General features: G+C 40.1%; 1 protein-coding gene across 1 annotated transcript in view; it reads left to right on the top strand.

The window, feature by feature from the left end:
• Positions 1-17,691, top strand: part of Su(P) (prostaglandin E synthase Su(P)) — a 47,309-nt gene extending 29,618 nt beyond the window's left edge. Inside the window, exons 5-6 of the mRNA XM_053800369.2 lie at positions 11,094-11,194; positions 17,369-17,691. Of these exons, the coding sequence (XP_053656344.1) occupies positions 11,094-11,194; positions 17,369-17,633 (366 nt within the window). The 3' untranslated portion in view covers positions 17,634-17,691. The remainder of the gene's footprint in view (positions 1-11,093; positions 11,195-17,368) is intronic.
• Positions 17,692-26,445: the final 8,754 nt, after the last annotated feature.

Below are 26,445 nucleotides of genomic sequence, written 5' to 3'. Positions count from 1 at the left end.
AGTGTTGAATGATGATGAAAGTATTTTCTTTTTGGGGATTTTCTTTCTTTTTTGGGTCACCCTGCCTCGGTGGGAGACAGCCGACTTGTTGAAAAAAAAAAGAAATCTCCCTCTTACTTGTTGCCATTTTCCTCTTTTTCCATCTACCTCTTACTCTAACTGTATATTGTAAGTATTTATAATTTTTATTCATCTTCTTCTTTCAACACACCGGCCGTATCCCACCGAGGCGGGGTGGCGCAAAAGGAAAAACGAAAGTTTCTCCTTTTACATTTAGTAATATATACAGGAGAAGAGGTTACCAGCCCCTTGCTCCCGGCATTTTAGTCGCCTCTTACAACACGCATGGCTTACGGAAGAAGAATTCTGTTCCACTTCCCCATGGAGATAAGAGGAAATAAATAAGAACTAGAAGAAAACCCAGATGGGTGTGTATATATGTTTGTACATGTATTGGCAGTTTGGAGGGATATGTTGTGTATCTTTATACGTATATGCTTCTAAACTGTTGTATTCTGAGCACCTCTACAAAAACAGTGATAATGTGTGTGAGTGTGGTGAAAGTGTTGAATGATGATGAAAGTATTTTCTTTTTGGGGATTTTCTTTCTTTTTTTGGGTCACCCTGCCTCGGTGGGAGACGGCCGACTTGTTGAAAAAAAAAAAAACATGTATGTGTAGTGTGACCTAAGTGTAAGTAGAAGTAGCAAGACATATCTGAAATCTTGCATGTTTATGAGACAGAAAAAAGGACACCAGCAATCCTACCATCACGTAAAACAATTACAGGCTTCCGTTTTACACTCACTTGGCAGGACGGTAGCACCTCCCTGGGCGGTTGCTGTCTACCAACCTACTGCCTAACATAATTATTCATGTTTCATCTTATTTTTAAATTTCTGTCAGTGGAATTTACATATTTAAAATTTTATATTTTTTGCTAACATTCTTATTGTATCACTTCTTTTTATTACTTAAGCAGTGTGTTTTGAGTATCACTTTGGTTATTACATATGTCACTAGTTTAACCTTTTAACTGTGTTGCAGATGATGACTGTCCCACTGTAATTCCCACCTCCAGGACTCAAGTCTGGCTAACCAATTTCCCTGAATTCTTTTATAAATGTTACTTTGCTCACACTCCAGCATCACATAGTCATAAAAACCATTTTCCTCCACTTGCTCTTGTCTAACACGCTTGTTGGAAGTCCAAGCCCTTCGCACACAAGACTTTCTTTACCCCCTCCCTCCAACCTTTCCTAGGCTGACCCCTACCCTGCCTTTCTTCCACTACAGATTTATTTGCCTTCCAAGTCATTCTGTTTTGTTCCTCTTTAAATGTCAGAACCACCTCAACAGCCTCTCCTCAGCCCTCTGGACAATACAGTGGACCTTCACCTAACGATATTAATCTGTTCCTGAGAGCTCAATGTTAGGCGAAATTATTGTTAGCCGAATTAATTTTTCCCATAAGAAATAATTGAAATCAAATTAATCTGTTCCTGACACCCCAAAGTATGAAAAAAAATTTTTACCACATGGAATATTAATTTTAATACACACAAACTGAAGAAGACATGCACAGTTACATGACGCTTACCTTTATTGAAGATCTGGTGATGATTGATGGAATGGGAGGAGGGGAGAGTGTGGATGGTGTTAATGTTTAGAAGGGGAATCCCCTTCCATTAGGACTTGAGGTGGCAAGTCCTTTTCCAGGGTTACTTCCCTTCTTCTTTTAATGCCACTAGGACCAGCTTGAGAGTCACTGGACCTCTGTTGCACAACATATCTGTCCATAGAGGCCTGTACCTCCCGTTCCTTTATGACATTCCTAAAGTGTTTCACAACATTATCAGTGTAATAGTCACCAGCACTGCTTGCAATAGCTGTGTCAGGGTGATTTTCATCAAAAAAGGTTTGCACTTTAAGCCACATTGCACACATTTCCTTAATCTTTGAAGTAGACAACTTCTTCAATTTCTCTATCCCCTCTTCCGGAGCAGTTTCCTCAGGTCTGGCCTCTTGCTGTTGAAGATGATCTAGCAGCTCATCAGTGGTTAGTTCGTCATTGTCCTCCTCCACCAACTCTTCCACATCCTCCCCACTAACCTCCAACCCCAAGGACTTCCCCAATGCCACAATGGATTCCTCAACTGGCATAGGATTCCCAGGGTTAGCCTCAAACCCTTCAAAATCTCTTTTGTCTACACATTCTGGCCACAGTTTCTTCCAAGCAGAGTTCAAGGTCCTCTTAGTCACTTCCTCCCAAACCTTACCTATAATGTTTACACAATTGAGGATGCTAAAGTGATCTCTCCAAAACTCTGTTAGAGTCAATTGAGTTTCTGAGGTCACTACAAAGCACCTTTCAAACATAGCTTTTGTGTACAGTTTCTTGAAGTTGGAAATGACCTGCTGATCCATGGGCTGCAGGAGAGGAGTGGTATTAGGAGGCAAAAACTTGACCTTAATGAAGCTCATTTCCGCAGAAAGTCGCTCTGCCACGTCTGAAGGATGACCAGGAGCATTGTCTAATACCAGGAGGCACTTAAGGTCCAATTTATTTTTCAGGAGGTAATTTTTCACAGTGGAGGCAAATGCATGGTGTAACCAGTCATAGAAAAAGTTCCTAGTGACCCATGCCTTACTGTTTGCCCTCCACAGCGCACACAAATTAGCCTTGAGGACATTATTTTTCCTGAACACTCTAGGAGTTTCAGAGTGATACACCAATAAAGGCTTCACTTTGCAATCACCACTAGCATTAGCACACATCAACATAGTAAGCCTGTCTTTCATAGGCTTATGTCCTGGGAGTGCCTTTTCCTCCTGAGTAATGTAGGTCCTGCTTGCCATTTTCTTCCAAAACAGGCCTGTTTCTTCACAATTAAACACGTGTTCAGGTTTCAGTCCTTCACTGTCTATGTACTCCTTGAATTCCTGCACATATTTTTCAGCCGCTTTGTGGTCCGAACTGGAAGCCTCACCATGCCTTATCACATTATGTATGCCACTATGATTCTTAAATCTCTCAAACCAACCTTTGCTGGCCTTAAATTCACTCACATCACCACTAGTTGCAGGCATTTTTCTAATTAAATCCTCATGCAACTTCCTAGCCTTTTCACATATGAACGCTTGAGAGATGCTATCTCCTGCTATCTGTTTTTCGTTTATCCACACCAATAACAGTCTCTCAACATCTTCTATCACTTGTGATCTCTGTTTCCAAAGCAAAGTTGCACCTTTGGCAAGAACAGCTTCCTTGATTGCCGTTTTCTTGGCCACAATAGTAGCAATGGTTGATTGGGGTTTTGTGTACAACCTGGCCAGCTCGGAGACACGCACTCCACTTTCATACTTAGCAATGATCTCTCTCTTCATATCGAAAGTAATTCTCACCCTTTTTCCTGTAGGGTTGGCACTAGAAGCTTTCTTGGGGCCCATGGTGACTTATTTTGCAGGTGCAATCACTAAAAAGGCTGTGATAATATGAAATGTTCCGATTGTATGCTTGGAAGCGACCGCGGTGGCTGGCTCAGGCCGCACGTGGACGCATCTCGAACGAATCGTGTTGAGCGAGTTTTTTAGTACTAGCCGAGGCAAAATTTTTGCGTTAAAATGTATCGCTAGGGGGATTTAACGTTATGCGATGCGTTCATTAGGCGAGGGTCCACTGTACTTTTAGAAACCCTTCACCTTCTCCTAATTTCCATATTTGTAGAGAATCTTCTGAAGGTAATAAAATGAAAAGTATAAAATTTGATGGAAAACTGACAAAATTACGCTTTTATGAATTTTTTTGTGTCACCAGTATTTACATATTGGCAATTTTGCCCACTTTGAGTTCTGTTTTAGGTCAATTACATTTTTCCAGTCTGTCAGATTCTTAGCTGTTTTGCTAGTATGTCTTCCATTGTATGGGTTGAGCATAGGAAATTGCCCAGTCAGCTATTGTACTCAATAAAGTGATCAGAAATTGGTAATTTGGCGAATTTCACACAAATTTCAAAATATTCAAGTTTCAAAATAGGGTCCAGAATAAACAATGCAGGCATTCCTTGTACAGTGGACCCCCGGTTAACGATATTTTTTCACTCCAGAAGTATGTTCAGGTGCCAGTACTGACCGAATTTGTTCCCATAAGAAATATTGTGAAATAGATTAGTCCATTTCAGACCCCCAAACATACACATACAAACGCACTTACATAAATACACTTACATAATTGGTCACATTCGGAGGTAATCGTTATGCGGGGGTCCACTGTATTAAAATAACATTTCCTCTGTTCATTAGTTACATTCCCAGTCTTTCTGATTTTTTCTTCATACAAAGAATTTTTATTCACACCAAAGAAATAGAAGATTCACTGCTATGCAATATTGCAATAATTGTATAATATCAGCACATTCATGAATGCATATTAGACCCACCAGTTGATGTGTATTAGACACGTGATGTGGTTTGCTTAGTCTTGGATATCGGCAAAAATTGAACATTTCCGCTACTTTGAGCTCAATTTCAAGCTATTTTTAGTCTTGAAATTAATCAGGATCATCTCTGTTTCTGTAATATATCTTCCATTCTATCAAATGAGATCAAGAGAATGAGAATACAACCATAAAAGCCATAAGAAAATACACTGCAAATTTGCTGTTTTAAACCAAAAACATGGTTGCATTTTTTTCTCATGCACTGTGTGCTGCAGGAATTTTTTATATGGTGCACACTTAACACACAGGCCCATTCTCTCATATCTAGGCTCAAATTTACCACTCACAGCTTATCTGAGTGAGCTGAGCTCATGGCATAGTACTATGGCATGACCAATGAAGTGGTTAAAAATTAGATACAGAATATAGTATACTCACCATTCGACTTATGACCTGCGCGACGTATGACCACTTGACGTACGACCATGCGTCTGGCAGCAGGGCTGCCAGACACACAGTCAGATGCAGCAGTATAGTGTGATCCTTTATTGACAACGTTTTGCCCACACAAGTAGAGGTAACAGTAGTAGTTATACATGTGGTAGAAAATTCAGCTGGTACATGAGAAAGAAAGGTTATAAAAGCTATGGCTTGGGTAGCATAAAAAATAGGTTGGGCAAATGTATATGGATGGATGGATGGATTTGAGAAGGCATGCCCAGTTTGGGCCAACAGACCTGCTGCAGTGTTCCTCCTTTCTTATGTTCTTATGTAATAGAGAAGGGGCACTGAAACATGCCTTCTCAAATCCATCCATATACATTTGCCCAGCCTATATTTTATGCTACCCAAGCCATAGCTTTAACCTTTCTTTCTCATGTACCAGCTGCAAATGTTCTCAGAAATAAACAACTGTTTGTACTAACCATACCACGGGCGGGATTTGAACCCGCGGTCAGAGAGTCTCAAAACTCGTCTGTAAAAACTTGCATTTGTGGTCACAGTGGTGCCTATGCTAACCTTCCTATGGTGTAGAAATATACCTAGTTGGACGAATCTTATTGTGGCTAGCTGGTCCAGTGGCTAACGCGACAGTCTGGAGTTTTGAGACTCTCTGACCGCGGGTTCAAATCCCGCCCGTGGTATGGTTTGTTTGCAATCGTGTCATTACAATTTCGCGAGTCAAACTGTCTGTACTCACCTAATTGTAGTTGCAGGGGTTGAGACTCAGCTCCTAAAGCTTACAGTATAAAATATAGTACTAACAGCATAAAAAGTAAAGTAAAAAAGAAATACAAAAATAGTAAAATAAAATCATCACAATAACTGTGATGTTGATATACAGGAACCTTCTTGGTAGAAGTGCTGACACAAGCAAGAGAAAGCAGTCGACAAACTGTACTATTCTTACGCTAATATCAACAATAAGGCTTATTTACCTTTACAATTGATCTATTATGACATAAGGTGAAATATCAATAGCATAAAAACATGAAAAATATGCCAGAATAAATATTATCTAGCATAATATGAAGGCCTGCTGCGCAGATAGGAAAGGGACTTTGTGGACACCACCGACCATAAGGCTTATTATCCCTTCTTTTGTCACTCTCATGAGAAAAAAAACGGATCTAGCACGAGGACAAACTGTAATAGACACTCATAGCTTACAAAAATGCTGAAAATAAAAGTATTTTTTTGGGGAAAAAATATTTCCCGAGTACAGTGGACCCCCGGTTAACGATATTTTTTCACTCCAGAAGTATGTTCAGGTGCCAGTACTGACCGAATTTGTTCCCATAAGGAATATTGTGAAGTAGATTAATCCATTTCAGACCCCCAAACATACACGTACAAACGCACTTACATAATTGGTCGCATTCGGAGGTAATCGTTATGCGGGGGTCCACTGTACTCGGGTATGCGTGTACTTTCAGCTATTATCTCAGAAGTAAGTTATGCACTTATTTTGTGAAAACCAATCAGTAATAATGAATGGATTGAAGTGATTTCCACAACAAACATAAAAGAATGATTGCTTTACAAGATTAAAATTAATTTTTTGAAGTATCTCTATCGGCAATTTTCTAAGGTTCGACTTACGTCCATTTTGACTTACAACCGGTTGGTCAGAACCGAGCTCAGTCGTAAGTTGGATGGTACCTGTATTATGCTTGGATGTGCATCTCTGATTATGAAATGAGTGTCTAGGAAAATGTAAATTTTGAGTTCCAAACTCTTGAGTTGCAAAAGATTTTCAGGAATGTATTATGATAGTGAGTGGGAGACCTACTGCATTTTGCTTTTGTGTGCAGGACGATGATCTGAATCCCTTCACCCTTTAAGAAAAAAAGTTTATCGTACTTTTATGGCATTGTTGAATCTATTTTCCAGACCTAAGCAATGAATATGTTATCTTAGTACAGTGGACCCTTGATAATCGTAAGGCTCGAAAGTCATAATTTTCGCAAATCGTAACGTTATTTTTGTCATAACATTGACTCGCAAATAGTCGTTTGTCCCGGACATGTACTCACGGCTCCAAGCCGCCCCGCACTCCCTTCCCAGCCAGTGTGGCATTGTTTACCAGTGAGTGACGGTCCCCTCACTTGTTCATACGAAATATTTCATAATATTCCATTCATTTTAGTGCTTGCAACTGCTAAATAAGCTACCGAGGCTGCAGAGAAAGCTCCTAGTGCCAGGCCTTTGGTAAAGAAGGTGAGAAATATGATTGAATTCAAGAAAAACATCATTGAACAATATGAAAGTGGCGTACGTGTGGTGAAACTGGCCAGGATGTATAAGAAACCCCATACAACCATAGCTTCCATCGTGGCCAAGAAAAAGGAAATCAAGGAAGCTTTTGTTGCAAAGGGGGTAAATATGCTGACAAAAATGAGATCGCCAGTACTCAAAGATGTTGAGAAGTTATTATTGGTGTGGATAAACTAGAAGCAATTAGCAGGAGATAGGATTATGCAGTCACTTACTTGTGAAAAGGCTAGGCAGTTGCATGATGATCTTGTAAAGAAATTGCCTGCAACGAGTACTGATATTTGTGAATTAAAGGCCAGCAAAGGCTGGTTTGAGAGATTTAAGAACCGTAATGGCATACACAGTGTGATAAGGCATGGCGGGGCTGCCAGTTCAGACAAAATTGCAGCTACAAAATTCGTAAGTGAATTCAAGGAGTACATACAGACTAAACAATTAAAACCTCAACAAGTGTTCAGTTGTGACAAAACAGGCCTCTTTTGGAAGAAAATGCCAAAGAGGACCTACATTATTCAGGAGGAAAAGGGACAGTAAGGACACAAGCCTATGAAAGACAGGCTGATGCTCATGTTTTGTAGTAATGCTAGTGAGGATTTCAAAGTGAAGCCGTTACTAGTGTACCAATCTGAAAATCCCAGAGCGTTCAAGAAAAACAATGTTATGAAGAGTAAATTTCGATATTCCAGTAATGATAAATTATGTAGAACAGGACGATAATAAACTGTGCACGATTAGGGTCACAAGTGACATGGTCCTTAGGCAAATAGATAAATTAAAACCTAACAAATCCCCAGGCCCTGATGAACTGTATGCAAGGGTTCTAAAGGAATGTAAAGAGGAGCTTAGCACACCTTTGGCTAATCTTTTCAACATATCACTACAAACTGGCATGGTGCCAGATAAGTGGAAAATGGCAAATGTGATACCTATTTTCAAAACAGGTGACAGGTCCTTAGCTTCGAACTATAGACCAATAAGCCTAACCTCCATAGTGGGAAAATTTATGGAATCAATAATTGCCGAGGCAGTTCGTAGCCACCTTGAAAAGCATAAATTAATCAACGAATCTCAGCATGGTTTTACAAAGGGGCGTTCCTGCCTTACGAATTTATTAACTTTTTTCACAAAGGTATTTGAGGAGTTAGATCATGGTAATGAATATGATATTGTGTATATGGACTTCAGTAAGGCTTTTGACAGGGTCCCACATCAGAGACTATTGAGGAAAATTAAGGCACATGGAATAGGAGGAGAAATTTTTTCCTGGATAGAGGCATGGTTGACAAATAGGCAGCAGAGAGTTTGCATAAATGGGGAGAAATCAAAGTGGGGAAGCGTCACGAGCGGTGTTCCACAGGGGTCAATGTTGGGCCCCCTGCTGTTCACAATCTACATAAACGACATAGATGAGGGCATAAAGAGCGACATCGGCAAGTTTGCCGATGACACCAAAATAGGCCGTCGAATTCATTCTGACGAGGACATTCGAGCACTCCAGGAAGATTTGAATAGACTGATGCAGTGGTCGGAGAAGTGGCAGATGCAGTTTAATATAGACAAATGCAAAGTTCTAAATGTTGGACAGGACAATAACCATGCCACATATAAACTAAATAATGTAGATCTTAATATTACGGATTGCGAAAAAGATTTAGGAGTTCTGGTTAGCAGTAATCTGAAACCAAGACAACAGTGCATAAGTGTTCGCAATAAAGCTAATAGAATCCTTGGCTTCATATCAAGAAGCATAAATAATAGGAGTCCTCAGGTTGTTCTTCAACTCTATACATCCTTGGTTAGGCCTCATTTAGATTATGCTGCACAGTTTTGGTCACCGTATTACAGAATGGATATAAATTCTCTGGAAAATGTACAAAGGAGGATGACAAAGTTGATCCCATGTATCAGAAACCTTCCCTATGAGGATAGACTAAGGGCCCTGAATCTGCACTCTCTAGAAAGACGTAGAATTAGGGGGGATATGATTGAGGTGTATAAATGGAAGACAGGAATAAATAAAGGGGATGTAAATAGTATGCTGAAAATATCTAGCCTAGACAGGACTTGCAGCAATGGTTTTAAGTTGGAAAAATTCAGATTCAGGAAGGATATAGGAAAGTACTGGTTTGGTAATAGAGTTGTGGATGAGTGGAACAAACTCCCGAGTACAGTTATAGAGGCCAGAACATTGTGTAGCTTTAAAAATAGGTTGGATAAATACATGAGTGGATGTGGGTGGGTGTGAGTTGGATCTGATAGCTTGTGCTACCAGGTCGGTTGCCATGTTCCTCCCTTAAGTCAATGTGACCTGACCTGACTAGGTTGGGTGCATTGGCTTAAGCTGGTAGGAGACTTGGACCTGCCTCGCATGGGCCAGTAGGCCTTCTGCAGTGTTCCTTCGTTCTTATGTTCTTATGTGTGTGTTTTGGAAAGCTAATAATAAGGCATGGGTCACGAGGGAAATTTTCGTCGAGTGGTTCAATGAAGTGTTTGGCTCCAGTGTGAAGAATTATCTCCTGGAAAAGAAATTGGATCTCAAGTGCCTCCTGCTAATGGACAGCGCACCTGCTCATCCTCCAAACTTGGATGACCTAATTCTGGAGGAGTATGAGTTCATCACAGTAAAATTCTTGCTCCCTAATACCACTCCTCTCCTCCAGCCCATGGACCAGCAGATCATTTCAAACTTTAAAAAAACTCTACACAAAAGCAATGTTTCAAAGGTGCTTTAATGTGACCTCACACACTCATTTTACCCTAAGAGAGTTTTGGAAAGATCACTTCAGTGTCCTCCATTGCATAAGCCTTATAGGTAAGGCTTTGGAGGGAGTGACTATCAGGACTTTGAACTCTGCTTGGAGAAAATTGTGGTCAGATTGTGTCCACAAGAGGGATTTGAAGGGTTTGGGGCTGACCCTGACGAGCCTATGGCAGTTGTGGAATCTATTGTGGCATTGGGGAGTTCCATGGGGTTAGATGTGAGTTTGGAGGATGTGGAAGAGTTGGTGGAGGACCACAATGAAGAGCTAACCACTGAGGAGCAGCAAGAAGTTGCCTTCTTCAGAAATTAAGGAGATTTTTGAAATGTGGGGTAGGATGGAAAGATTTATGGAGAAACATCACCCTGACAAGGCTGTTGCAAACCATATTGGCAACTTGTACAGTGACAGAGTCTTGGCCCATTTTAGGGAAGTTTTAAAGAGATGCCAGAAACAGAACTCTCTGGACACTAATGTCCTAGTGGCATTAAGAAACAGAGAAGAGAAGTAACCCCAGAAAAGGACTTGGTACCTGAGGTGTTGATGGAAGGGAATTCCCCTTCCAGACAGTAAATAATCCAATCTGTCTCCTCCTCCAGCCTTCCATACACTAAGAAGAATCGCCAATAAAGGTAAGTGTTATGCTGTTAATGTTTTATTCATCATGTCCCATTGTATTGTGTATGTACTACATCTATATTTCATGTTAAAAAATTTTTGTTTTAATGCTTCTGGGTGTCTGGAACGGATTAATTGTATTTACATTATTTCTCACAGGGAAAAGGGTTTCGAAAATCGTCAATTTCAAAAATAGTCACACTTCCTGGAATGGATTAATTATGAAAAACGAGGGTCCACTGTATTGTAAATTCCCTGTGACTGTTTTTGAGGATTATACCCTCAAAGCCAGGTCTTCACAAATCCAGCGAGTGGCAGGAAAACTGCTGCTTGGTAAGACTCGACACTTACGGCCTAGTGGTAACATTGGTACCTTGCTTCTGTGAGGCTGCTAGATCAACTCTCTGAATCCCTTATCAGATCATGTACATACTGGCTATTTTTATTAATGTTTGTATTTCTTATATTACTGGTGTCCTGTATATCCTCTGTTGATACAGGCTGGCAACTGGGAGGAGCACTTTGCAACATGGGAGCGACTGTTAGCTGTCTATGTGGGTGCAATTGCTATGTTCTTCATTGGCAAGAGTTTAAAGAGAAGGTAATGTACTACTGAACATTAAAGATAATGTTCTGAACAGTGAACAAATTTAGTTGGAAAGATAGTTAAGGGAAAACAATATGTTCATGTTGATGACTGTATAATAGTGTATTAGTGATGTATAAGAGTGTTCATGTTGACTGTATATAGTGTATTAGTGATACACTATATACAGTCATGGTGATGACTGTATATAGTGTTTCATTCAGTGATGGGTGAAAATGTTGTGGAGGTGGGTGGTACAGTGCCTGTGTTTTGAAGAATGGGTAGGGATGTTGTAGGGGTGGGAAGTTGTGCAGTCAGTCCAAAGGAGGGGTGGGGATGTTGTGGTTGTGAAGGTAGGAAGTACAGTGCTTACACTCTGAAGGAGAGGTGAAGACGTGGTTGTTGAGGTAGGAATCACAGTGCCAGCGCTCTGAAGGAGGGGTGAGGATGTTGTGGTTATGGTGGTGGGACATATAAGGCCAGCACAGTGAAGGATGGGTGAAGAAATAGAGATGGGAAGCACAGTGCCTGTATTGTACTATGGTGGGAATGTTATGGTTCAGAGATTATTTGAAGTGCAATGTCTGTGTGCCTCTGGCAAGACAGTTATTAATTGAAAATGGCTAATGTAGTATAAACATGGCTATCAAAACTGCTGATAAATTCCTTGCATGCACATATTCCAAGTCTATTTGGTTTCATCCTCTCTAGATGTTTGAACCACCTCAACAACCCCTCCTCAGCTCTGGATAATACTTTTAGTAATCCTGCAGATTCTCTGTGTTATATTAACACTGCACATTGCCCTTACACAAGACATCTCCACTGCCTCCAGCCTTCTTGTTGCAACATTCACCACTCATGCTTCGCACCCATAAAAGAGCATTGGTGTAACTATACTCTTGTACATTGCCCTCTTTGCTTCCATGGATAACAATCTTTGTCTTCACAAACCCCTCAATGCACTGCTCACCTTTTTTTCCCCTCATCAGTTCTATGATTCACCTCATCTTTCATAGACCCATCTGCTGACAAGTCCACTCCCAGATATCTGAAAACATTTACTTCCTCCATATTTCCTCCCTCCAATCTGATGTCCAATCTTTCATTCTAATTTTTTATCCTCATCACTTTAATCTTTCCTATGTTCACTTTTAATTTCCTTTTATATACCCTACCAAACTTGTCCACCAACCTCTGCAACTTCTCTCCAGAATCTCTTAAAAGCACAGTGTCATCAGCAAAGAGCAACTGTGACAACTCCCACTTTGTGTTAGATTCTTTATCTGCTCCTCTTGCCAACACCCAAGCATTCACTTCTCTTACAACCCCTTCTATAAATATATTGAACAACCATGGTGACATCATGCATCTCTGTATAAGGCTTACTTTTACTGGGAAATAATCTCCCTCTCTCCTGCATACTCTAACCTGAGCCTTACTATCCTTGTAAAAACTCTTCACAACTTTCAGTAACTTACCTCCTGTTCCATACATTTGCACCATCTGTTACATTGCACCCTATCATATGCCTTTTCCAAATCCATAAATGCAACAAAAACCTTTTTTTTTTTTTTAGTTTAACACATCGGCTGTTTCCCACCAAGGCAGGGTGACCCGGAAAAAAAGAAACACTTTGATCATCATTCACTCCATCACTGTCTTGCCAGAGGTGTGCCTACACTACAGTTACAAAACTATAACTCACCACCACCCCTCCTTCAGAGTGCAGGCACTATACTTCACACCTCCAGGACTGAAATCCGGCCTGCCGGTTTCCCTGACTCCCTTCATAAGTGTTACCTTGTTCACACTCCAACAGCACATCAGGTCCTAACAACCACTTGTCTCTACTCGCTCCTATCTAACACGCTTACGCATGCTTACTGGAAATCCAAGCCCCTTCACGCACAGAACCTCCTTTACCCCCTCCCTCCAATCTTTCCTAGGCTGACCCCTACCCTGCCTTCCTTCCACTACAGATTTATACACTTTCCAGGTCTCTCTAAATGTCTGAACCACCTCAACAACCTCTCCACAGCCCTCTGGAAAATACTTTTAGTAGCCCCACACCTCCTCCTAATTTCCAGACTACGAATTCTCTGCATTACATTCATGCCACATGTTGCTATCAGACATGACATCTCCACTGCCTCCAGTCTTCTTGAGACATCACTTAGAAAAGAAAACCTCTCTGCTATTTCTTTGTATATCTCTCCAATTCTTCTCATCTTGGTTTCAAGTTTTCAATAATTGTGTAAAAAGTGGTGATACGAAATTGATCTCTGGCATTCAGATATACTTCTGGTGCATCTTCGTCACTGGGTACCTTCTTTCTGATAAGTTTGAGAGTTTGAGCTGCCTTGTAATCAACATCTGGTAACATTTTGTTTGTAGCTGCTTCATATCTTTCAGATTTGTCTCATGAAGTACATAGTTAATCAGCTAATGATCCATGCAGATCTGTACTGTTAATGTTCAGCAGAAGTTTGTGGTTACAGGAAAGTGGGTGCGGGAGGGAAGAAGAGTGATTAGAGGAATGATGTTGTAAAGAGAGAAGTAAGAGACAAAAAGTTAGCATATGAGAGGTTTTGAAGAGAGTGGTGAAGCAATATCAACAAATTTTGTTGAAAATAAGAAAAAGTTTTGGAGTGAGATTAATAAGTTGACGAAGCCTAGGGAACGAATGGATTTGATAGTTAAAAATAGAAGAGGAGAGTTATTAAATGGATAGTTTGAGGAAGATGGAGAGAATATTTTGAGGAACTGTTAAATGTTGATGAAGGTAGGGAAGCTGTGATTTCGTGTATAGGGCAAGGAGGAATAACATCTTATAGGAGTGAGGAAGAGCCAGTTGTGAGTGGGGGGGAAGTTTGAGGCAGTGGGTAGAATGAAAGGGATAAGGCAGCTGGGCTTTGTGGGATGAAGATAGAAATGTTAAAAGCAGGTGGGGATATAATTTTGGAGTGGTTGGTGCTTTTATTTAATAAATATATGGAAGAGGGTAAGGTAGCTAGGGATTGGTAGAAAGCATGCATAGTTCCTTTGTATAAAGGCAGAAGGGACAAAAGACAGCAAAAATTATTGGGAAATAAGTCTGTTGAGTATACCTGGTAAAGTGTATGGTAGTTATTATTGAAAGAATTAAGAGTAAGATGGAGAGTAGGATAGCAGATGAACAAGGAGGCTTTAGGAAGGGTAGAGGGTGTGTAGACCAAGTGTTTACTGTGAAACATATAGGTGAACAGTATTTAGATAAGGGTAAAGAGATTTTTGTGGCATTTATGGATTTGGAAAAGGCATATGGCAGGATGGATAGTGGATAGGGCAATGTGGCAGATGTTGCAAATGTATGGAATAGCATTTAGGTTATGGAAAGCAGTGAAGAGTTTTTACGAGGATAGAGAGGCTCAGGTTAGAGTATGTAGGAGAGAGAGAGAGTTTATTTCCCAGTAAAAGTAGGCCTTAGACAAGGATGCGTGATGTCACCATGGTTGTTCAATATATTTATAGATGGGGTTGTAAGAGAAGTGAATGCTCAGGTGTTGCCAAGAGGTGTGGGGTTAAAAGATAAAGAATTTAACACAAAGTGGGAGTTGTCACTGTTGCTCTTTGCTGATGACACTGTACTTTTGAAAGATTCTGAAGAGAAGTTGCAAAGGTTGGTTGATGAGTTTGGTAGGGTATGTAAAAGAAGAAATTTAACAGTGAATATAGGAAAGAGTAAGGTGATGAGGGTAACAAAAAAAATTTGGTAATGAAAGACTGGATATCAGTTTGGAGGGAGAGAGTATGGAGGTGAATGTATTCAGATATTTAGGAGTGGACGTGTCAGTAGGTGGGTCTGTGAAAGATGAGGTGAATCATAGAATTGACGAAAGGAAAAAGGCAAGTAGTGCACTGAGGAGTCTGTGAAGACAAAGACTTTGTCCATGGAAGCAAGAGGGGAATGTATGAGAGTATAGTTATACCAACACTCTTATATGGGTGTGAAACATAGGTGGTGAATATTGCAACAAGGAGAATGTGGGAGGCAGTGGAGATGTTGTGTCTGAGGGCAATGTGTGGTGTGAATATAATGCAGAGAATTTGTAGTTTGGAAATTAGGAGGAGGTGCACGATTACCAAAACTATTATCCAGAGGGCTGAGGAAGGTTTGTTGAGGTGGTTCAGACATGTAGAGAGGCTGGAACAAAATAGAATGACTTTGAGAGTTTAAATTTGTAGTGGAGGGAAGGTGGGGGTAGGGGTTAGCCAAGGAAAGGTTGGAGGGAGGAGGTAAAGGTTTTGTGTGCAAGGGGCTGAGACTTCCAGCAGGCATGCGTGAGCATATTAGATAGGAGCATATGGAGATCAATGGTTTTTAGGACTTGACATGCTGTTGGAGTGTAAGGAAGGTAACATTTATGAAGGGATTCAGTTCTGGCAGATCGGACTTGAATCCTGGAGATGGGAAGTACAGTGTCTGCACTTTGAAGGAGGGGTGTTAATGTTGCAGTTTTATAACTCTAGTATAAGCACGCCTCTGGCAAGACAGTGATGGAGTGAATGATGAAAATTTTCTTTTTTGGGCCACCCTGCCTTGGTGGGAAACAGCCGATGTGTTAAAAAAAAAAAAAGAATATTCCCATCTCATTTCTCAAATGATTCGGGTCATAAAGCAGTGTCATTTGCAAAAAGGGTGGATGCTTCCAGTTTGTTTTGCCATGAGTCATTAGCACTTCATACTTACACCATTTTACTTAACCCTTTCAGGGTCAAGAGGCCCTCCCCTAAACTTGTTCTCAGGCTCAAAAATTTTTTTGTAAAAAAAAAAAAAAAAATTATCATGAAATGATAGAGAATCTTTTCCCAATTATAATGACACCAAAAGTATTAAATTTGATGGGAAACATACGGAATTATGCTCTCGCGAAGTTAACGGTCTCGGCGATTTCACCCACTTTGAGCCCTATTTTCAGCCAGTTCAAGTGTACTAGTCGACAAAAATCATAACTATTTCACTAGAACTCCATTTTTTTTCTATCGAATGAATACAAGAAACCACCCATTTACCGATTTCAACTATCCAATAAAGTGGTCAGAAATTGGCAATTTTGCCAATTTCACACAAATTTCAAATATTGTCCAGAATAAACAAGACAGACATTTCTGGCACTAAAATAACATTTTCTATGTTCATTAGTCATGTCCCCAGGCCCCTCTTACATTTCTTTTACTTTCCACTTTGAATTTTTATTCTCACAAAAAATAGAAGATTTACTGTTATGCAGACTATTGCATTAGTGTAGAAATGGTATAAATAATATCAGTGCACTTGTGAAAGAATATTAGACTCACCAGGTGATGTGTATTGAACGCATGGCAGGATTTGTTTACTTTTGAACTTTCGCAAAAATCGAACATTTCTGCTACTTTGAGCTCAATTTCAAGGTACTTTTCATTGTGAAACCAATCAGAATCATCTCAATTTCTGTAATATGTCTTCCATTCTATAAAATGAGACCAGGAAAACTAGAATACAATCATGAATACCACACAAAAATACTGTGCAAAGTCACTGTTTTAAACGAAAAACATGGTTAAAGTCTTTTTTTCTCATGCAGTGTTTGCTGCAGGATTATTTTTATACTTTGCACACTGACCACATAGACCCATTCTTTTGTATGTAGGCCTACCAGCTTTTTCTCGCTAGATTTGAAGACGCTAGAATTTACTCGTACTAGCACGTCAATAACCCTGGTGCAAAAGAAGTACTACTAGTACGTCGGAAACCCTGAAACGGTTAAACTTCTCTCAGGGCCTTGGCTTTTCAGGGGAACCACTGAACCTATAGTATTCATACACTGTCTGAGGAATGAGAGGTAATCATATTTGATCCTAGGAAGGGAAGAGTGGCTCCTTGAAGAATGATTCTTTGAAGATTGGTAGTAATAATGGTAGAATTACCAAACCTTCCATGTCCATTTATCTTTGAGGAGTGATTCCTTAAAGAGTGACTCTCAGTGGTTCCTTGAATCAAGAACCAATCACTAGCATCAGTGCACCTCCCTTGAAGGAAAGTAATGTCAGTCACTTCACTTCCTGTTCATTATTTCAAGCCATAATGTCATCTCACCAAAAGTATTTGCATACATTGTTTTCTAGCCATGAATATTATTTTTTCTAACCCCCAAATATCTTTTCCAGATATCAGTTAAAAGATGATGTGAGGGAAACATTGTATGAAGAAACCAATGTGTTTTTGAAAGCTCTGAAGAAGAAAGGCACAAAGTTCATGGGTGGAGAGCAGCCCAACCTTTCTGATCTTGCAGTATATGGTGTGTTGACTGCTGTTGAAGGTTGTCAGGCCTTTCAAGACCTTAAAGAAAACACACACATATCTCTGTGGTTTGATCGTATGAAGGAAGCTGTGTCTCAGCATGGAGGAGCCGTGCTCACAAATATGGTGTAATATGAACTTGACTTAGTCACATATGTAAATTAAAATACATGTATTATCAAAACAGAAACTTTCAATGTACCTTGTTAGTTATATTGCAGTGACTCTTAAGTACAGAAGTTGATTACTTTATTATAGCAGTAATTTTGGTCTTTATTATGTACTTGATTTAAAAAAATCATTGTGACGAGTTCTTCAGATTTTCAGTCACATACATAAAGGTTCTTCACAACCAGTAACACACATAACCATAAATATTCAAGTGAGTATAGGCTGAAGTTTTCAGATAAATTTTAGACAAAAGTGGGGGAGGGTAGACCTATTCATGCATAATACTTTTGAGAGGTCGAAATCTTTACATTTTGAGGGCCTACACATTCAGTGCATCAGAGGCATGACTATACCCAGTAACTGTATTCTGCCTTAAATATAAAAATAAATTTGACAATATCCATTATTCATTTGTGCTGGTAAGGCAGCAGGTAGCTTGGGAGGGTTCCAGGGAGACAGTAACTGAAGATCTTCCTTCAGGTTGTTTTAGAGGGGTCAGAGTTGTTGGATTAGCCATTGTTCTCATCCTTGAATGAAGACTGGGTAGGTGGGGTCATGGCATCGCTCACACATTCATAGATAATCAACATTACTTTATTTCAAATTATTTTCTTCCTCCAAACTACTTCCATATATTTATTAGGAAGCTAAAAATGTTATTACTTATTTCATTATTTTACTGAATAGTTCAAAATAATCCAAAGTTAATTTGTAAGTTTTTAATAAGTTAGGAATATGAATGTCGGCAGATAATTTTTGAGGGCTATCAATGATCTTTCTACTTCTAATATGAGACATGTAGAGAGAATGGAGCGAAACAGAATGACTTCAAGAGTGTATCAGTCTGTAGCGGAAGGAAGGCGGGGTAGGGGTCGGCCTAGGAAAGGTTGGAGGGAGAGGGGTAAAGGAGGTTTTGTGTGCGAGGGGCTTGGACTTCCAGCAGGCATGTGTGAGCGTGTTTGATAGGAGTGAATGGAGACAAATGGTTTTTAATACTTGACGTGCTGTTGGAGTGTGAGCAAAGTAACATTTATGAAGGGGTTCAGGGAAACCGGCAGGCCGGACTTGAGTCCTGGAGATGGGAAGTACAGTGCCTGCACTCTGAAGGAGGGGTGTAAATGTTGCAGTTTAAAAACTGTAGTGTAAAGCACCCTTCTGGCAAGACAGTGATGGAGTGAATGATGGTGAAAGTTTTTCTTTTTTGGGCCACCCTGCCTTGGTGGGAATCGGCCAGTGTGATAATAATAAAAATTCTTTTTATGTAATTTATAATTCAGCAGTTATAAAGGCAATATGCAGGTATATTTTCCTTTGTTATATGTGGAGTTTACACACAAAATGCAAGTTAGCCGGGGCTTGATGGTAACAAGATGTTAAAATGAGCTTTGGCACAATATTTTATTCCTCCTCTCAGTTTATTAATTTGAAATGAAAATCATGGTTGCATAGGATAATGTAAAAAAAAAATTGTTCAGTTTATTATGGTGGGGAATCAGGATGAGTATATTTGTAGATGATTGGTTCAGAGAACCGACATGTTGATAAATTAGACACATGTGCAACTCTTGGGTATCTTTATTGAGGAAACGTTTTGCCACACAGTGGCTTCATCAGTCCATACATAGGAGAAACTTGAAGAACAGGAGGAGAATGAGGTAATCAGTCCCTCAACCTTGAGTCGATGTGTTCAGTCCATCAATCTTGAATAGAATACGGCATATCAGCGTAGAAGCAGCTTATAAACCGTATGGCAGGAGAGGTGCAGCAGTCATAGGTCGTGTCACATTTGTTCAATGTGGAAGTAGGTCGTGCCCAAGAATTAGGCAAGCGAAGAATTCCTAAGTATTAAGATCCCAAGAAATTGCAGTGTCTGACAGATTTGTAGATGAATGGTTCAGAGAACCGACATGTTGATAAATTGATAAATGTGAAACGACCTATGACTGCTGCACCTCTCCTGCCATACGGTTTATAAGCTGCTTCTACGCTGATATGCCGTATTCTATTCAAGATTGATGGACTGAACACATCGACTCAAGGTTGAGGGACTGATTACCTCATTCTCCTCCTGTTCTTCAAGTTTCTCCTACGTATGGACTGATGAAGCCACTGTGTGGCGAAACGTTTCCTCAATAAAGATACCCAAGAGTTGCACATGTGTCTAATTTATCAGGATGAGTATAGTTTGCCAGGTTATGGAGAAGAGACAGGATGTCAGTCTTCCTGTTCTTTCCATCCCAAATCCTATCCACCATGGCCAGCCATATTCCCGTCCTTCTCGCTCACTAAAAGCTGATGTGTATGTTTTATTTCTCTTTTTAGTTTTTAATATGGAATACAAAGTATGGTTTCGTAAGGCATTGTAAATAATAATAATAATATCTTTAATTACTACAAGTACATGTACAAGGTATACAGGCCTAGCTGACATCAGTGACATACTATATAGAAAGCCCCTTGTTATGCAGAGCATTTCGGGAAAATTAGGTCAGTTTTGTCCCAGGATGTGATCCACACCATTCGACTAACACTCAGGTACCCATTTTACTGATGGGTGAGCATAGACAACCGGTGTAAAGAAAATGTGTCCGATGTTTCCACCCCTTCACCGGGAATTGAACCCGGACCCTCGCTGTGTGAAGTGAGAGCTTTTGCCACCAGGCCACGGGAAAGTGTTGAAGAAAAATTGCTTGAGAGAGTGGGTATGTACAGATTAAAGAATGAGAAGTTGGCATTCTCTGCCTATCTTTCACCACAGAACATCCACCATGGGGGTACCTTTACCCCCATCCTCCCACTCTTGGTACTTGCTAGTCATGCGTAGCTGTCAACAATGCAAAAAATAAATTACTCTTTGTTTTTACCAATCTCTAACCAAAAAATATGCATATGACACGTAGGGTCTGCCTAGCATGGATTAGTAGCCCTACTACAGTGCTCCTTTATTCTTATGTGATGGCTGGTTGTAAGTAGGACCTATCTGGCATGAACCAGTAGGCCTACTGCAATGCTCTGTGTTTATGTAATAGTTGGGTATGAGTAGGATCTGCCTTTATTGAGCATGTGTTTCTATATGTTTATCAAGTACAGTGGAACCTCAATAATCGTAAGGCTCGAAAGTCATAATTTTCGAAAATCGTAACGTTATTTTTGTCAAAACATTGACTCGCGAATCATCGTTTGACTAGCAAATAGTCGTTCGTCTGGGACGTGTACACACAGCCCTGAGCCACCTCACACTCCATTCCCAGCCAGTGTGCCATTGTTTTTCAGTGAGTGAGGATGATCCCACGAGTTCATACGATACATTTCATAATATTCCATTTGTTTTAGTGCTTGCATCTGCTAAATAAGTCACCATGGCTCCAAAGAAAGCTTCTAGTTCCAGCCCTTTAGTGAAGAGTGTGAGAAACACATATAATTTAAGAAAAAGTTTGTAGAAAAATACGAAGGTGGTGGTGGTAGAGTGGTAGCAGTTGTGATAGTGATGGTGGTAGAGGGTGCCTTCTTCAGTGATTCAGCGATTCTACCAACTCCTCCAATGTTGTTGGAGTTATATAGGGCTACAGAAAACACCGCCGCCTCAGCTGCTGCTTCACCACCATTATGGACGGCTTACTCTCAGTGGCCTTTATACACCCAACAACAACACAACACCTCTTGTGACATACATAATGACTTTTATTCATTCTAGAGTATATTCCATGTTTCTTTGTTATTCATATTGTTTATTATGTCATATAAGTTGAATTGTGATAGATAAATAAGCTGTAGAGTTGATATTAGTGTCATATTCTCCAACAATAAACTCGCCTCCCCTCTCTCTGCCCCGTTTGCCATACACCAACAAAAGTCTTCAGTAAAAGGTAAGTGTGATGTTAAATGTTCAGTTATACATTTTATTATTTGGCATTCTTTTCTGAATGTAAATCTATATTTAACCCTTTCAGGGTCCGTCCCGTAGATCTACGGCTTTATGGTGAGTGTCCAAACCGTAGATCTACGCCAAAATTCTAGCGCCATCAAATTTAGCGCGAAAGCGCACATAGGCCTACATGTGAGAGAATGGGTCTGCACCGTGGGTGTGCGCCATAAACAAAAAATCTAGGCGCCTGCATAGCATTGTGGGAATGCCGGCTCAGTCACCCTTGTTCACCATGCCTCGTCGCAAGTCAGCTCTCACTCTCCGGAAAATTGGGACTCTCCTCTTCCTGTCTGATAGTTCTGACACTGATGGAAGTAGAAATGAAGACGAATTCTACGGCTTTGATAAGTTAGTGACCGAAAATAATGACCAGGATATCGATAATAGTGCAGAAAACCCCGACGATCCTCGACCTTCTACCTCTGGTGTGGGCACTCGTGACTCACGGTCGGGTGTTCCTAAACGTAAGAGAAAACTAATATTTTCGCGTGGCCAGGCCTCTGACTTTAGTAATGACGATGATTCTGACGTGGATTGTGATTTTATTGCGCTCGACGATCATTCGAGTAGTGATAGTGAGGAATCATATTCACCACTGAAGCGTCGGTATGTTTGCCGCCGCATGCGCTCGGGTAGTGTACCCTATGCTTTGCCCAGGGGACGGAGTACATCCCGGAGTACATCCCGTGGCCCTACACCCGTTTTAGGTAGTGATAGTGAGGATGATGTGGCTACACTTGGCATGGATGAGCCACAGGCATCAGTGGATGGTGTTAGTGGTGCTGGTGGTGGTAGTGGCACCGCCATGTGTGACTCACCGTGCCACGCGGGGACCCATGCTGCTGACTCGTCAGTTCAAGGACAAAGCGGAGCGTCAGCCACCAGCCCGCCACAACCACAACCACCCGTGCAACCAGCCTATGATGTCCAGTATCCACCAGAAAACCGTATGTGGGATTGGCAGCAAAATCCCAATTTTGTTCCCAAGCCTCACCACTTTGATGACTCTCAAAGTGGAATTCTACCTACCTGTCCCCTTGGAACCACGGCCAATGAACTGGAATTCTTTGAATTATTCTTTGACCAGCCATTGATGGAAATTATTGCCAGGGAAAGTAATAAGTATTTTCAGTACACCATGGCAAATACGATCTTATCACCACAGTCAAGACTACACAGGTGGAAAGAGACGACTGTTGCAGAAATGTATTTGCTTTTTGCAACAATAATGCTTATGCCTCACGTCTATAAGCATAATACAAAAGCATACTGGTCCACAGATCGGCTAATTTCTACCCCGGTCTTCAGTGAAATAATACCAGTGAACAGGTTTATCTTACTGTTACGTATGTTGCACTTCTCTGACAAAACCAGGCCTGACAGAAGTGACAGGTTATACAAGATTAGAAATGTTTTCATGTATCTCAGGATATACTTTTATCCATTCAAGAATCTTGTAATTGACGAGTCTTTGATTTTGTTCAAAGGTAGACTGTCATTCAAGCAGTATATACCGAGCAAGAGGAACCGCTTTGGTATAAAACTGTTTGTACTCTGTGATTGTGACAGTGGCCTGGTGTTGGATATTGTTGTATACACGGGTAGTAAAACATTGAAAGATACCAAGATGTTATTGGGTATCTCAGGTGACGTAGTGAGAAACATGATGGCACCTTATCTTGGTAAGGGGCATACATTATATACCGATAACTGGTACACAAGCCCATTACTCAGTGATTTCATGCGAGTGAACAAGACAGATGTGTGTGGCACAGTGCGTTCTAATCGTAAACATATGCCCAGGCTCAACGCAGGTGTTCGTGGTGATGACGTGCAGGTGTTTACTGCCAATGACATCATGGCATTACGGTGGCATGACAAACGACATGTCACATTGTTGACAACCATTCACCGTAATGAAATGCAAGACAGTGGCAAAGTTGATCGAGTGACTAATGAACGTATTCGAAAACCAGTGTCAGTGATTGATTATACACAAAACATGCGCTTGGTTGACAAGTGTGACATGCAGATTGGTTTTGTTGACTGTGTTCGTAAGAGTTACAAGTGGTACATGAAACTTTTCTTCCATCTCATGGACATTTCAATGCTCAATGCATATAATATGTACCAAATAAAGACTGGTAACAAACCACCGTATGGTGAATTTTGTTTGTCTGTTGTCAGACAACTCATAATGAAGTACCAGGTACAACACCTGCAATACAACATGGTCCTCGAATTCCTCAGGATATACCCAAGCATTTGAGGAGAGAAGGCGATCATTTCATAATACAGCTTCCTTCAACTCAAAAGAAATTTGCTCAGAAGAGATGCATTGTCTGTGCACAAACAAAACGACGGCAACAAAGACGCAAAGACACTCGGTTTATGTGTGAGGAATGTAAGGTGCCTCTGTGCATGGTGCCTTGTTTCAAGGAGTTCCACAAGCTCCAGCAGTTCTAAAACCATGTCCAGTGATTGTAAATATGTAAATATATGATAGAACATTAGTATTATACAATATTTGTGCATGTTTATTGTAATAAAAAACAGTGGTAAACAATAATATGATAACTTTAGTGCGGTTATTGTGTTCAATACAGTGAGTTTATATATATCAATTATATACAGTATTGGTCTCTCAGGCCCCAAATGTTAGTAGGAATAGAAAAAAATTGGAAAAGAAAAGAAAAAACAACTAAAACAACAAAATAATATAATACGCGTATGTGGAATTCGTCGATGTTGCCACCACCACATCATTTTCTATAAACTTCTTGGCACTGTATCTCGGTAAGTACTGATCAGATTCTTATTTTTTTTGTTTTATTACCTTCACAAAAGTATGCTCTTTAATTCTGTAAGAATTTTTTTTTTTTTTTTTTTTTTTTTTTTTTTTTTTTCAAAATTTCTTGGACACTGGTGCGTGACTTCAGATTTTGGCCTTGGACCCTGAAAGGGTTAAGCTAGGGAAGTGACCTCTGAAGTGACCTAAAGTCCTTATGGAGGGGGATTCCCCTTCCAAACAATAACCTCTCTTCCCTCTCCTCCTCTTCCCTGTCATGTTAAATGTTCATTCTTTTGTGCATGTAAATCTATCTTTAAGGTAAAGAAAAAAAATTGTTGATACTTCTGGGTGTCTGGAACGAATTAGTAATTGGATTTACATTATTTCTTATGGGGAAAATGGATTCGCAAATTGTCAATTTTGATAATAGTCACACTCTCTGGAACGGATTAATTACAAAAAACGAGGGTTCACTGTATTTGGGCTTGTGTATATTTTTTTGTTACTATTATTGTGAAGTTTCAGGTGCTGTTTTGACATTTTCATTACCTTTTTCCAAGTTTTGGCATCACGATCATCTGATCCCTTTGAAAGAGCCTCAAAAACTAGGGTAAACCATCACAGGAACAAGAAAAATGGAGTATTATTTGGCAAAAACTCGTAGGTCGACCTGTGCGTGCAATCAGGTTATATTTCAGTATTTATGGTATGTCAAAAAATATTAATAAATTGATTTATAAGCTATTTTTATTGAAAAATGCAAATTGTTGAATAAAGTTATTGACATTTGTTATGAGTACAGACAACTTGCAACCTTGGGATGTTACTGTTAAGTCTCAACAAACATGTTTGTTTAAGATAATGAATATGCATTTATTGAAAGTTTGTGAGTGCAGCATTTTCTAGTATTCATTTAAAGCTGGTATTGTAGATTTTCTTTAATCTTAAAAGTAAATACATTATACATTTGTTATTTACAAGTTTAATATTTCCTGAAATGTCTTAAATTGCATACAGTGTTTAATGTGCGTAATTGTTTAGAAAATGTCGAGTGACCTATAAAGTGTTATCTTAATGATTGGTCATTTCTTTATTTGCAGTTTACTAGCATACAAGTGACCTTAACCCTTTCAGGGTCCGTGCCATAGATTTACGGCTTTACATTCAGGGTCTAAACCGTAGATCTACGCCATGAGCTCAGCTCACTCTGATAAGCTGTGAGTGGTAAATTTGGGCCTAGATATGAGAGAATACATCTATAATAATAATAATAATATCTTTATTTACTACATGTACAAGGTATACAGGCCTAGTTGACAACAATGACATACTACTACTATATAGAAAGCCCCTTGTTATTCTCGGCATGTCGGGCAAATTAGGTCAGTGTCCCAGGATGCGACCCACGCCAGTCGACTAACACCCAGGTACCCATTTTACTGATGGGGAACATAAACAACGGGTGGAAAGAAACACGCCTAATGTTTACTACTCTGGCTGGGAATCGAACCCAGGCCCTCGCCGTGTGAAGCGAGAGCATTAGCCACCAGAGCCGCAATATGTGGTATGTGTGCACCACCTAAAACAAATCCTGCAGCACGCAGTGTATAGTGAGACAAAACAAACTGAGATCGTGATTTTTTATCAAAACAGCGACTTTGCAGTGTTTTTCGTATGTTTTTTATAGTTGTATTTGCGATTTCCTGGTGTCATTTGACAGAATGGAAGACATATTACAGAAATAGAGATGATTTTGATTGGTTTTAGCACTGGAAATGGCTTGAAACTGAGCTCAAAGTAGAGGAAATGTTAAATTTTTGCCGATGTTCAAGAGTAAAAAAACAACCACTCCAACACTATATCTCCCCTGCTTTTAACACTTTTGTCATGATCTCGTCAGTTCCAGCTGCTTTACCCTCTTTCATTCTGCATAATGCCTCGTGCACCTCCCCCACACTCACATCCTGCTCTTCTTCACTCCTAAAAGATGGTGCACCTCCCTGGCCAGTGCATGAAATTACTGCCTCCCTTTCTTTGTCGACATTTATAAGTTCCTC

Source organism: Cherax quadricarinatus, chromosome 3 (genome assembly GCF_038502225.1).
Source record: "Cherax quadricarinatus isolate ZL_2023a chromosome 3, ASM3850222v1, whole genome shotgun sequence".
In the NCBI taxonomy this organism is placed as follows: Eukaryota; Metazoa; Arthropoda; class Malacostraca; order Decapoda; family Parastacidae; genus Cherax; species Cherax quadricarinatus.
Note: the sequence above shows the minus strand (reverse complement) of the source record. Positions and strands in the feature narration are given on the sequence as shown.